Below are 14,818 nucleotides of genomic sequence, written 5' to 3'. Positions count from 1 at the left end.
GGTCAAGTGAAGAATTCTTTTGCCCATAGAAAGTCATGAAAGCTTAGTTCTCTTGCTTGCCTATTTATGACCGCTGGTTCAGCATCCATAGCATTCTCCTAACTGTGAGCAGAGACCAAGACTTCAAATCTAGAGCCTTTTTTCTTCTCTCTTTATCTCTACCTTCTTTCACTTGTTCACTTCATCACCTACGAGGGGTTTACTTATGATTTCTATGAAGATGATTCCCAGATGTGCATATCTAGCCATATTCTTTCTCTTGCGCTTTAGTCCAATATAACAAACTGTCTATTGGACATTTCACACTGACTCTCCCATTGACATCACAAACTCAATGTGTTCAAAACACCTTAGCACCAACTCATCCCTCTGAAAAACTTTCCCATTTCAGTTGAGGCAGCACCAACTAGGTTTGCAACCTTGGCATTATGACCATTTTTCTTCATCAGCCATCATATCTTGTCATTTCTACTTCCCCATCTGTTGTATCTATTATCTTTTCTCTACACCACCACCACCACCACCACCACCACCACTATCCTTACTCTAATTCAGGCCCTCAACATACCTCTCCTAGACTACTATAATAGTCCTCAAATTGTCCTTTCTGCCTCCTCTCCCCTCTAATCCATCCTTCAACCAGCTGATAAAAACGATTTTCCTAAAAAGTAGATCTAATCATGCAATTACTCTACTTAAAAAAGCAAAACAAACCCTCAATAACTCCCAATTGCCTCTGTGATCAAATATAAATTCTGTCTGCCATTGCAAACTTTTTACAACCTGCCCCCAACCTACATTTCTAATCTTTTAAAATCTAGTATTATACACTACTTCCCTGCCTGCACATCATTGTCAAACATAATTCTCCTTTTTTTTTGGTTCTTCATGATCCATTTCCTAACAAAATGCCTTTGTACTGGGCATCCCTCACATCAAGGATGATCTCGCTCCTCTTTACCTATAACTGTTAAATCTCTTGTTTCTTTAAACACTCAGCTTAAGCCCCAACTTTTTTATACAAGACCTTATTTGGTCCTTCCAATTGATAGTACCTATCTTCTTCTTTGACCATTACCTTGTATTTAGTTTGCATATTCTTATATATTTGTACATATTGTCTTCCCCAACAGAATTCTGTTGTTATGTGTCTGATTATGACCCCTTTTGAAGTTTTCTTGGCAAAGATACTGGAGTGGTTTGCCATTTCCTTCTCCAGCTCTTTTGACAGATGAAGAAACTGAGACCAACATAGTTAAGTGACTTGCCCAGGGCTGCCCAGCTAGTGTTTGAGGGTAGATTCAGACTCAGGAAGAGAGTCCAGGCCCAATATTCTATCCACTGTGCCATCTAGCTGGCCCCCAGGAGAATATAAACTCGTTATAGGCAAGGATAGCTTCATTTTTGTGTTGTAACCCTAGGACCTAGCAGAGTGTTCAGTACATAGGAGGTGCTTGAAAAATGCTTGTTGATTGATTAACCATCTACTAAGATGTGATTGAGTCTGCAATCTTTACTAGAGAAAAGAGTAGATACAACACTGCTATATACATATCGCATACAAACATCACACACATGAAGCTATGTAGCATCACATTTGTATTAATTTTAATTTCTATAATTTAAGTTTAAATTCTTAAATGATGATTACCTGTTATATATTAGTCATAGGAAATTCTCTAAGTGGCCAAAAATGTTACTAAACTAGGAGATTTTCTTCTCTTTAGTCTGTTAGTCTAATAGCAATATAAAATCCAATCCACAGGTATTAGCTTGTTGCAGCAGACCATCACATGCATTATAATAAAGCCAATTTCCTGGATTCCCCAAGTACTGGTAGTGGGCTTAAATTAGCTGGAGTTAATAAAGCATGCATTGTGCTTTCATCAATTTACATCAAAAGGCCAAGGCATGATTTTCTTTGGTAGAGCATCACCACTAGGTGCAGAAAGGTCCCACTGGGAAGTTCAGATTGCTTTCTCCCATGCAAAGTTAAATCATTATGACAATCATTTTCCTATGATGTAATGATTTGGATCACACCTTCACTGGATAAGTTTATGGCAGGTCTGGTAGTATGCAGAGCAGTAGCATACATCTGCAGAGTGTTTTAAAATCCATCTTTACCATAGCCGTGTGAGGTAGCTTCTGTGAGCTCCATTTTACAGATGAGTAAATTAAGAGTGTAAGTAATTTATTTAAGGCCATACAGGGAGTCAGCAGCAACAGGCTGGTAATGATCTGAAGCCCAGGGACCCTAAGCAAAGTATTTTTTCCATGATGTCATAATGCATTATGTCTGTGTTTACTTTAATGAAGTGTAGACTTCATTAGTCTGTGTTTCTTCTGACACCATCCCTTCCCCTCCTTTTAGGAACATACAGTGGAATTAATGGCTCTTGGCCTTAAAACCTCAGGAATGCATTTGGAGAGGCTGATTTTTTTTTTTTTTTTAGTAAGTGCAACCTCTATATTTTCTCTATTCTGACCCTACCCACCTTCCTAGATACTTTCCCAAACCTGAGTTTAATAGAGGTACCTCATTGGAATGAGTTCGGTTCTGGTGCTTGGCCCTGTCAGAAGCATTGGAGAAAGCTTTATTGCATCCCTCGTGCTCACACACATAAGGTTTTTCGCCCGTGTGGGACCTCAGATGCGTCTTTAGGTTCTCCAGTCGGGAATAGGCTTTTGAGCATCCTTCAAACTGAAATTGAAAAAAAAAAAGAAATGAAGAAACCAAGTAACCTACAAAATGAAGCTAAGCCTAAAAACAAGGGTCCTGCTTAAAGAGAGGCAGTAAGCTGTATCTGAAGGAGTCAGAAGTCTTGGGTTTTAGCTCTGACTTTGTCCTATCGAAATTGTTCCCTTCTGGGTCTGTTCTTATGTTAAATGATACTGGGTGGACTAAATGACCTGTATGGGTCTTAATAGCACTAATGTTTTAGGGTTCTAACTGAGAACATTTTCTCCATCCCTTTCTTTAATGCTTCTCTTTTTCAAACTTTTTTTAAAGGTTACATTGGGTTGCAAGTTGCCTTTGAGGCTCTCTTTTGCTCCCACCCCCCACCCCCATGAATCCTTGAATCCTTTACTGATAGATCCAGAGAGAATAAATAACTTACCCAAACAGGTCAAGCTAGATAGTTCATAGTCAGAGCTAAAAAAGGGCTTCTGACTCCTTCAGCTACAATGATCCAAGGCAATTCCAAAGGACTCATGATAAAAAAAATGCTATTCATCTCCAGACAAAGAACTGAAGAACTCTGAGTGCAAATTGAACTATAATTCCTTTTTCTTCTCTTTTTTCTTTCAAATATAGCTAATATGGGAACATGTTTTCAGGATGATTTCACTGCATAATTGATATCATATTGCTTGTCTTCTCAGTTGAGGCAGAGGGAGAGAGAATTTGGAACCCAAAATTTAAATGAAAAGAATGTAATAATAATAATAATGAAATCAATATATAACCATTCTTAGAGTGAGAACTCTTGTCTTATTAAAACCTCAATGTGAATTATTCTGTGAGATACTTTTTCCTGATGATACTTAGGAGTTCATAGTCCTGAGCAAGTGGAAATTTTGATAGGGAGAAGAGGAAAAATCAGTTTGGAATATGAGTCAATCTTGAGAGAGGCATATCTTTGGCAGCTAGAGGAGAAGGTGGTGTGATTTCTCTGGACAGCTGGAAGGGCAAGACAGCAGGAGGGGGCTGAACTAACTGGTGGTAGGGGAAATGTGAGAAAGGGGAAGGGCACAGAGAGAAGAAGGATGTCTGGGGTAGACTGACAACTTCATGCTTGCTTAGCTTCAGATCTATCTGTAAGGAGAAGACGTTGGGGCTCTAAGGACTACCATGAATGTTTGAGAAGAAGGTGACAGTTAGGCTAAGATTCTCTCACTAAGGGCTTAGATTGATAAGTTTTGTTGAAAACTCACCAAATAAGTTGCATAGCTAGCGTGGTTATTCTGCCTCTTGGAGAAGGTGAAGGGCTATCCACAGAATCCTAGTTGGGTTTTTTTTTTCCACTTAGGGCAAAAAAACAGTGAAGGGGAAAGAATTTCAGTGGCACAGATACACCTGTGAAGGAGCACTCCAGCCCTCTCTATCACTAGACAGGGGGGAGGAATGTAAGCCTTGGAAAGAAACCTTGGGAAGGTGATTGTGCTACATGATAGTGTAAGACTAATGAACAACATGAAGTGAAGTGTGGGGTTGGGCGATGTGGGGGTTGCTACAGAGAAGAAGCATATCACGCATGCTAATCTCAGTCATTTTCTCTTTCCACCCCCTTCCAACATCATTACTTTGGGGCAAAGCCTTATTTATCTCTCATTAGTTTCAATGTTTGTGCTATGCTGGTAGGGAGGCCTATGGGCTTTTAATCACTATTGATCTAAGGTATAATGTTTCCATATCTTATTGGACAGAGAATTCCAACTTGGGTACGTTTTTTAAAAGTTTGCCTGATCTATATTTTTCTGAAGGATATTGTGAAGTCCTCTTAAAAAGTGGTATAGCCAGGCCCATCTCATAAGAAGTTGACGATGGTATCAAACAAGTTCTCATCTCCTAGCTGTCCCTTATGCAATCTGATTCCTTTTTCCTCATTTTTTTTTATACCAAGCATGCCATGTTTCCAAGAGAATGACATTATTAAATGATAAAGTTTCATGTCATGGAATAATCTGGGATCACTGAGAGCACTGCATAATTCCTTAGATGAAACACAATCTGCTTTCTTGTTCCTAATGGATTCTGCCCAATTCATCGTCTAGCTGGCATTAACTAAACAAGATAAATGTACAAGATATATGATTGATGGACTTCCCTTTTGTCTACATGGTTTAGTTTAGGCAATATTTTCCATCCATTTAGTTTTTTCTATGTGGATGGTGAGGCTAATCACAGAGTGGGTATGGAATCTCAATAAAGAAGCCCTGTAGTATTCTGGGACTTGATGGGATCAATACAACATCATCTACAAATAAGAAATTCTGTAATACCTCATCTATGTTGGGAAATCTTTCTTCCCATATGTATTCTTTGCAAGACATCCTCCAAGTAGACAGGAAACAGAAAACTGTTTTCAAAAGGAAAGTATAGGTCTTCCTGCTTTATATCTTACTTGATACTGATAACAAGAGACTCACTTAAAATAGTAATCTCTTTGTTTACAACTATTGGGGTATCTAAAGTGCCTTTAATATATGCATGGAATCCAATGGGCTGGAGAACTTTTAAAAATAGGTTTTCCTTTAATTAGTGAAGGGCCTCTCTCCTTCATACCATAATCAACAAATGATAAACACTAAGATCTTATATTTTCTACACCTTTCAGTCAACTATAAATATTCAGTTAAATGACAGCTATGAAAAATTATCTCTCTGTTCTCTTCTTACATTTCCATGAAGTATTAGGCAGCTAAGTGAGTGAATAGGGCACTGGGTCTGAAGTCAAGAAGATCCTAGTTCAAATTCATCCTCAGGCACTCAGGAACTATGTAACCCTGGGCAAGCCATTTAACTTCTGTCTGTATTCATTTCCTCAAATGTAAAATGGGGATAATAATATCATCTACTTCCTAGGGTTGTTATGAGGATCAAATAGTTCTAAGTAATGTAGTAGGTACTTAACAAGTCCTCTTTCCTTCCCTCCCTTCCTCCCTTCCTTCTTTCTACCTTCCTTCATTGATCATTTTCATAAAGATTCTACAGAGAAGATCTTGGCCAGTAGCTGACAGAAGTAGAAGATTCAATATTGGAAAGGATTCATTTTACAGCAGGTGATGGCCTTTTCATTGTGCTACCTTTTAAAATGCTACTTACGACTTCTTTCATTAGTAGGTAGTTTCCCTTCTTTGAGACTGTCTGCAAATTGATCTTTCAATGTTTCCAAAATTGTGTTGCCTCTAGGGCATATTTCCTGTGTATACTTTTCCCACCCTGGTGTCATCTCCTTAATCAACATTTCTAGCTCTTCATGTAGCATACCAGAGGCTAAAAAGTTTCGAGCTTAGCTTTTTCTAACATTCATTTTTTTTAAAACTAATTTTGAGTTCCAAGTTCTCCATCTCTCTCATCCCTCTCTCATGTACTGAGAAGGAAAATAATATGATGAACCTAAATGTGATGGTTTCACTGTCACAGGCATGGCCACTGGCAAATGTGCTAAATTTTCCATGGATTAATTGCACTGATATAGTCCCATTAGATATCCTTAAGAGATTAAGATGAGTAACGGGTTCAGTGAATTCATGGATTGTTGAATAGGAGAAAAAGTGGATGATTTGAGCAATATCATGTGAAGACTTAACAGAAATGACTCAGTGAGGTGGCAGACAGAATGGGATGATCCAGGAAACTACAATGGCCTTCTAAGAGAAAGGTCTGGAAAACAGGAATTTTTCAAAACATAGAAGCATCCTTCATTTCATTTAGTTCCATTTTTTTAGAAGCTCAAAATATTTTGTATAGATAATTTCTCGTGACATATACTTACAACATTCTAGTGAGGTAAAAACCTGTCTCCTAGGACAATCCATTTTCTTACCGTGCATTTGTGGGGCTTCTCCCCAGTATGTCTACGCATGTGAACCACTAACATGTACTGAGCTTTGAACGGCTTCTGCTCCCGGGTGCAGTCCTGCCAGCGGCAGACAAACTCCTTCTTCTCCCCATGAATGTGGTCATTGTTAATGTGCTGCAAGAAACAAGGAAGACGATTAAGATGATTCAAATCTACTCCAATCAAATTTTTTGGACAAATTAGAATGAAGGTTTGAATAAGAGGAAATTAAATAGAAATAAATTTAAAGTCCTACACTTGTGCTTAAAACAACTTGTTAGGGGGAAGCTAGGTGGCTCAGTGGATTAAGAGCCAGGCCTGGAGAGGGGAGATCCTAGGTTCAAATCTGGACTCAGATACTTCCTAGCTGTGTGACCCTGGGCAAGTCACTTAATCCCCATTGCCTAACCCTTATGCTCTTCTGCCTTAGAACCAATATACAGTGTTGATTCTAAGACAGAAGGTAAGAGTTTAGGGGGAAAAACCTCATTAGGTACACTTGTTAAGCATGTCAGCTCAAAGGGAAAAGAGTCAGGTATTTTAAAGTTCTGAAAACTCAAGACGAATCAACTGTGCAATATTGTAGCTAAAAAAAGAACAGTAGCATTGATCTCAAAGTAAGTTAGAAGCAGCACACCCCCAAAACAAAACAACACAAAAAACAAAAGAGTTAAAAGTTCCATTGTCTTCTACCCTGGTGAAGACATATAAAAAGAAGGAAGGGCATTGATAAACTGGCACACATATGGGAGACGGTGACTAGGACAGCTGGAGCACTTAAGACCGTGTCATACAAAGTTTAACGGAAATGGAGATGTTTATTGCATAAAGAAAAGAAGACTGGGGGAAATGATCGCTATCTTTACCAGTAGATATGTAGTAAAGGGATTGAATTTGTTCTGCTTAGCCCCAGAGGGCAGAACAAAGAGCAGTGAGTTAAAGTTACAGGGAGACAGATTTAGGTTTGATATAAGAGACAATAAAGAATACCCAAAGCGGAATGGACTCCTTCTATAGGCAGTGAGGTCACTATCACTATTGATATTTAAGGGGAAGTTATATTATTACTTATTGAAGATGTCAGGAAGGTGACTCTGAGGTCCCCCTAACTTGGATATTGTGTGATTCACAGAGACAAACATAAAAACTCATTGAATCAATTTATTAAGCCTTTACAGTGGTCATGACACCATTCATGCTGTTATTGGTGTAGCCTGTGCCAATGTCTTTGTAGGGGAGGGGGAAGCTCCCTCTCACTCAGTATCTGGGTTATGGACTAGGAAAATATCACCCCATAACCTCCTATACTTGCTGATGCATGACATGTCAATTTCAGAGCTTCCTTTCATTGTTTTAAGTCTTTATCCCTTTTCAAATAGATTCACTTCACTTCTCTTGGACTCAGTTCCCTCATCTATAAAATGAAGGAGTTAGGCTAGAAGATCTCAGATCCAGGCTCTAACTTTCTGTGATGCTCTATTCAACAGTCATTTCAAAGCTAATTCTATCCTCAGCAGGCAAACCATGAAACACATGAGTATCTACCCACATTCCTTTCTTTTACTTCCTTTTTTCACTGTGTTGAAAGGAAAACTAGACTGGAATCTCATCCCACTTCAAGTCTTCAGTCTCCATATGAATGGGCAAATCACTTAAATTCTCTGAATCTGAATTTAAACATGTGTAAAATGAAAGGGTTGGACTTGATTTCCTGAGTTCCTTTTAGCTCTAAACCCTAGATCCTGTCAGCCTTATGCATCTCTTTTTTGTTGCCATGTTATTCAACATGTCCTATTATAACATGTGCAAGCGTATGTTGAAGTTGAGGCTCAAGTTTGTCAATGGCAAGGAAGGGAACAAATTGAAGATGTGATAACTGTACTGCCTCTACTCTAATGATCTGTCTATTTAAGGGGTGGCCGCTGTCTTTAGAGCATGGGGTGCTGTTATCTCATTAAAGATTAGGGTGTACTTCCTTAAGTTCAACTGACATGGCTTTTAGAGAACACTGTCTTTCTATACCCCATCTTGCTGAGAAAAGAAATGACAAGTGTATATAACCTAAACACAATCCAAATTAAGAGAGTTGTTAAAGGAATCATTCATTCCAATCAGTATTTTGTCCTAAAATTATGAAGTAAGTTGTCTGACTTTTAACATGAAATAGATTATGATACTGGAAAAAGCCACAAACATAGCCAGAAGGTTGGCTGAAGTTTTGTCTCCAAAGATAACTTGCTGGAGGGCCTTGGGAAATTCAATCCACCATTTTTTTTAAACCCATACCTTCTATCTTACAATCAATGCAGTACTGGTTTCAAGGCAGAAGAATGTTATGGACTGGGCAGGGTCACACGACTAGGAAGTATCTGAGGCCAGGTTTGAACCCTGAACCTCCCTTCTGCGGTCCTGGTTCTCAATCTACTGAGCCACCTAGCTGCCCCCAATTCAATTCACTTTTATGGGCCTGTTTCCTCTTAATCCAATAGGGATAATGATGCTTGTCTGCCTTATAGAATGTCAAGGAAACTAAATGAGATGAGATTTGTGAAAACAATTTTTAAAAAAGCAAAGAAATCCTACTGGGAGGTCCATTGCCCGTGAGTGGTTCGTGTCCATGAGTTTGTGCTTTGATCAGAGCAGGTAGGGTAAAGGATAGAGGAAGGAAAGGAAGAGAGCATGAGGAAGGGCCCTGAAGGCTTGGGTGGGCTACTTTAGGGTGGTGATAGAAGGGAAGGCTGCAGAATAAGGAGCCTGGGACACTGATGACAGATTCAGCTAACTTCACAATTTTGCCACAGACTTATGCAATGGAGAAGATGAAAGAAAAGAGGAACGTTTTCTGGGCACTGTTGTACCTCTTTCAACAACAATCAGTGATCATCCTTCCTCAGTGGTAATAGTGGTGACTAATTGCCACACCACATTCCTTCTCCTAACCCTATTCCCACTCAGTCTTCAATCTACACATACCACTAGGAGTTTCACATTGAAACTTTATCCTCCACAATATAAATAAGTTTTCCTTATTCTCATTTTGGATTAAGAATTCATTCCTTTAACATAGTAATTCTGGCAAGCAATTTGGAATTATGCAAATAAAGTGACTAGCCATCTATACCAGTGATGGGCAAACTATAGCCCTGGGGCCAGATGCGGGCCCCTGAAATGTTCTATTCAGCCTCATGACATTATTCCTAATCTGACAAATACAATGCAATACTTCCAAAGAGTTGCCTTAGAAACAGACTGACGGATAAGCATTTCCTTTCCTTTGGCCCCTTCTTTAAAAAGTTTGCCCATCACTGATCTATACCCTTTGATTCAGAGATTCTGTTGCAATGAACTCCAAGGAGGTTGTTGATAAAAAAAAAAGCTCGAATATAAAAATATATAACATTTATAGCAGCTCTTCATGTGACATCAAAGAACCAGAAGCAAAGCAGATGCAAATTAATTGGAAATGAATGACTAAACTAAAGTAAGCAAATGTGATGGCATATTATTATTCTATAAGAAAGGACAAATATGACGAGTACAGAGAAAGAAGCAAAGAAAGATATGAACAGATACAAGTTGAAGTAACAGATACAAGGTGAAGTAAGCAGTCCATAAAACAATATACACAAGAACTACAACAATGTATATTGGAAAAGCAACAAACACAAACAGTGAATGTTACAAAATTTCAAAGAACAAGCCTGTCCCGAATAAGACCTATTAGAACATATCTCTCCCCAGTTCTTTGCTGAGGCTTGGGGAGGGGAGGTATAGGGGTTGAAGTCCACAAGTGTAGAGCACTGCATATATTGTTAGATTTTGTAGATGTATTGCCATTTTGATTTTTATTTTTTCCCTCACTCTTAAAAGATTATTTGTATATAACATGGCTCACAAGGAAAGGGGGAAGGCTTTGGGGAAATTTTAGGCAATTTAAAAATGAAATATATTTAAAATGTAGTTTTTTCTTCACCAAGATAGGGCTTCAGTTGTGTACTAGATAATGTCTGGATGATAATAATAAAAGCTAACATTTATAACAGCATGAAGGTTTGCAAAGTGCTTCATATATTATCTAATTATTTTGGCTTGAAATGAAGGAACACTGAATTATTAGCTTTCTAGAGTCCCTTTCTAGAGTCTCTTTCTCATTCTTCTTTCCTGCTTCCTTGTCTTAGTTCCTTCTGCCTGTCCCTTATATTCCCCTCCCCCACTTCTTCTCCCTTCCTTTTCTTTCCTTTTTCTGCCTTCCCCCCTGCTACAACTTCTATAACTTTGCAGCCCTAAGGATGAATGGGGACCTGCCCACACTCAGAGCTCCATTATTACCCAGCTGAAAGCATAGGCGTTGAAAAGCATTATGGCCTCAGTGAAGAGAAGGAGAAAAAAAAAAGCAATGAAAAGCAGCCTTGCTTTCTATGGTATAGGACTGAACTTCATGAATATGAATATGGGCATCCATGGCAAGTGAAACCTACAATGCTTTGAACTATGGCAGATAATCTCATCATATTAGCCCTACTTTCCATTTTTAAAGCCTTTCAAATGATAAAAATGCTTCTTGACAACTTTAAACATTTTTTTCTTACTGGTTTACTTAGAAACAAATTGTTAATAATCTGCCCAGCGCCCACGCCTGTGGGCCGTGCTCCCACTCTGAGCTAAATCATCATCCATTTTCGAAGGCAAAGAAAAATGCAGCTTTGCAAATGGGCTACCATGTTAGCATGGGAAGGGCAATCCTTGCCCATTAGGAAGCCCTGGGGACTTCCAGAGGTCTTGTCAACTATCAGGAAAGATAGTTCTCCCTTCCTTCTTTTCTTCCCTGCCATACAAACGTTCCCTGGGGAAGAATTTCTCATATGGGGAGCTAACCATCTAGTTCTGACATCCGAGGCTTTCTACTATCTCACACTATCCTACATTTTCATCTTTATCAATTCACCAATAAACATTTATTAAGCACCTACTATGTGCGAGCCATTTGGTTAGGCACTGCGATGACATGGAGAAAAACAATCTCTGGAGGCAAACCCTTTCTTGTAGCCAGACTAATTTCTCTCTCTTCCCAATTCACCTTGCATTTTCTCACCACTACACCATGGTTGTTTGATCACATAGAATTTATATCTGCCTGCCCCTTCTATTTATCCAAATCTGTCCAGTCTTTAAAACTGACTAGAAATTAAACCTTTTCCATAAATAAGGCCCTGCCTACTACTCTAGACAATAGTCTTTTCTCTTTTCTCCTATTATCCATATTTCCCAGAGTGCTTATACTATGCTGTCTTTTATTGCTAATCAACTTCTCAGATGTTTTATCTCTCCAGCCAAATTTTAAGCATCCAGAGGATTAAGCCAGTATTTTATACTTCTCTTTGTTTCCTATTGCACCTGATACATTGTCTTATGTGGGGCAGGAGCTCACTTAATATTTGTTGAAATATTAACCAAGTTTGTTTTCTATTATCTCTATAAATGGACCCATTTCTGAAGCATAATTGGTATGCCTATATGGCAACAATACCAAGCTAAGGGAAAATGCAACTAAAGCATTTTAATACCTCAAATTATTTTCCACATCCTCCTGGGTCATTTTCTTGGGGACATGCCCCTCACATGGATTTGTCTGCTGACTTTAGTAATTTTAAAGATTGCTTATTTCATTATTGTGGATGCTTTTTCCATCAATGCAGATTGCATCCATTCCACATTTTAGGAGAGAGTCCTATAGGAATTGATATGGCTCAAAAAAATCATTAGCTAACGGCTAACCCTCTGGTGATGAGCCTCTTCAAATTTGGCTAGATGTATCTGTGGATGATAGACACAGCTTATCACTGAATCTCTCTTCAATTAAATATAATTGTACTGATTAAACACAAAAAAAGGCTGGGGTCAGACATGCTGCCCTTAGAAGACCTTTAAGGCTGAATCTCTGAGCTTTAAGCGTAGGCAGAGGGAGAAGGCAAGCAGGTTCTACAAAGTGAAGACTGAAAGCTCAGAATTGGTGGCAACCTTCGAGAATGTAATTTAGGCAAAGAATAGGAAATCTTACTTTATATAGTAGATAGGAAAGCTATTACCCTAAAGTATGGGATAAACCCAAAATAAATTTTCAAAAGTTTTGATATAATTCTTAGGTGCTGGATCCATAATGAGTTAAACTTTCCTCTCTCAGGGATAAATAAAATGTCTTTACTGAGAAGTTCTGGTCTTCTTGGCCAAGGTTTTAGGGATGTAAAGAAACTGTAAACAAGCTTAAGAGTTTTCATGAAAAGAGAAAGGAGAAAAAGCAATGAGAATAGATAATCTTATGAAATTAGAAAAGTTAGCTAATGTCATGAGTCTGATTATGACACTAACAGCTTTAAATTAAGAGTTGAGAAATTATTGTTTTCTAGAAGTGGTTTAGGGAGAAAGAGAAGTGCCTACTTTCTTCTATGTGTTAAAAGAAAATTTCTGAGTGAGTATTTCATTCAGTAAAGGAGTCACTTTAGCATGGGGTTCTTCAAAACCACTATGGTCTGAGATTCCCAGGGTGGATCCAAGATGGAGGAATAACTAGGGCAGCAGCTTGCTGTTTGACCACTAAAATCCTCTCAGACCAAGAGTAAAATATTGCCACAAAATGAATACAGGAGTGAAAGAACCAAGAAACAGACAGAAGGAAACAATCTTCAAAAAAAAAAAAAAAAAAGAAAAATCCAAAAGGTAGGCTGAGATGATCTGGGGAACTGAGGTGAGAGAGGAGCAGAACAAGCAGGGGGCATAGCAACAAGTGAAAAACAAGCCAAGAGCAAACCTCACCCTCACAACCCCTCACATCTGCACTCACAGGTTCTGAACTTAAGTCTAAGCTAAGTCAGATCATGAGATCCTGCCTGGCAAAAAGCGGTTTAAGCCAACTAACACCCTTTGAAATTGCAAACCTATGGAAAAGTCTGGAGTCCCAGCCCAAGGCAATCTGGGCTGAAGAGGGCTGATTCATGGGGTTCAGAGAGAAGCCAGGAATCCCAGTCTGGGTTTGGGGAGAGGACAAAGTTCTTAGGGGAAGCCTCCCCAGGATGTTTTTGCCCAAAACTAGGGGTGGAGCTCCAGGACAGGGCAATCAAGGGTGTGCTTAATTGGATCACCGTGAGACCAAAAAAACAAACACAAACTGTAAGCCTAAGCCTGGGGCTAGAATCTGATCAGCACCTGACTTGATCAAGTTCTGACTGAGATCAAAAGCTTACACCCAAGTCTAAGGGAAGTCTTTAAGCTATCAGCACCTCAAGGGTCAATTGAATCATTAGAGCAGGGGACTCTCAGAGCTCTCAGCCCTCAGACCATCTGGAAAACTACTAACAACACAGAAAATAAGTTGAAAATAAGGTCAAGGAAGGACTGAAGTTTTAGAGGGTACCCCCAACTTCTCAGAAAACAGAGCCTAACTATAATTAGATAGGAAAAATGAGCAAACAATAAAAAAAAACAACCACCTAGCTCTAAAGACTTTTTAAAAAATTTTTTATTTTAAACCCTTAACTTCTGTGTATTGACTTATAGGTGGAAGAGTGGTAAGGGTAGGCAATGGGGGTCAAGTGACTTGCCCAGGGTCACACAGCTGGGAAGTGTCTGAGGCTGGATTTGAACCTAGGACCTCTTGTCTCTAGGCCTGGCTCTCAATCCACTGAGCTACCCAGCTGCCCCCTCTAAAGACTTTTTATGGAGACAAGGAGCAAGGTATAGACACAGAAAGGGACAGTGAAAGCAAAGGAAACACATCCAAAGTCCAAAAAGAAAAATATAGATTGGACACAGATTCTGGAAGAGCTCAAAAAAGACTTCAAAACCCAATTATTAGAGGTAGAGGAAAAGAAGGGAAGAGAAATGAAAGTGATGCAAGAAGAAATGAAAGTGATGCAAGAAGAAATGGGCCAATTGAAAAAGGAGAACCAAAAACTGACAGAGGAAAACCAGGTACTAAAAATCAGAATCCATCATGTAGAAACCAATGATTTCATGATAAATCAAGAAACAATAAAGCATAATCAAAGGAATGAAAAAACAGAGGAAAACATGAAATAACTTATTGAAAAAACAAAAGACTTAGGAAATAGATCTAGGAGAGACAATCTGAGAATTACTGGATTACCTGAAAGCCATGATGCAGAAAAAACATTGGATATCATATTATAAGAAATTATCAAAGATAACTGCCCAGAGACCCTTGAACAAGAAAATAAAATTGAAATTGAAAGAAT

General features: G+C 38.8%; 1 protein-coding gene across 1 annotated transcript in view; it reads right to left on the bottom strand.

Moving 5' to 3' along the window:
• GLI2 (GLI family zinc finger 2) overlaps positions 1 to 14,818 on the bottom strand; it is a 414,185-nt gene that overhangs the window by 12,222 nt on the left and 387,145 nt on the right. The window contains exons 10-11 of the mRNA XM_044669930.1: positions 6,555 to 6,704; positions 2,540 to 2,704 (exon numbers count right to left, since the gene is read on the bottom strand). Of these exons, the coding sequence (XP_044525865.1) occupies positions 2,540 to 2,704; positions 6,555 to 6,704 (315 nt within the window). The remainder of the gene's footprint in view (positions 1 to 2,539; positions 2,705 to 6,554; positions 6,705 to 14,818) is intronic.

The sequence above is a fragment of the Gracilinanus agilis genome, chromosome 3, assembly GCF_016433145.1.
Source record: "Gracilinanus agilis isolate LMUSP501 chromosome 3, AgileGrace, whole genome shotgun sequence".
NCBI classification, from domain to species: Eukaryota; Metazoa; Chordata; class Mammalia; order Didelphimorphia; family Didelphidae; genus Gracilinanus; species Gracilinanus agilis.
The sequence above is the reverse complement of the archived record's forward strand: the minus strand, read 5'-3'. Positions and strand labels throughout refer to the sequence as shown.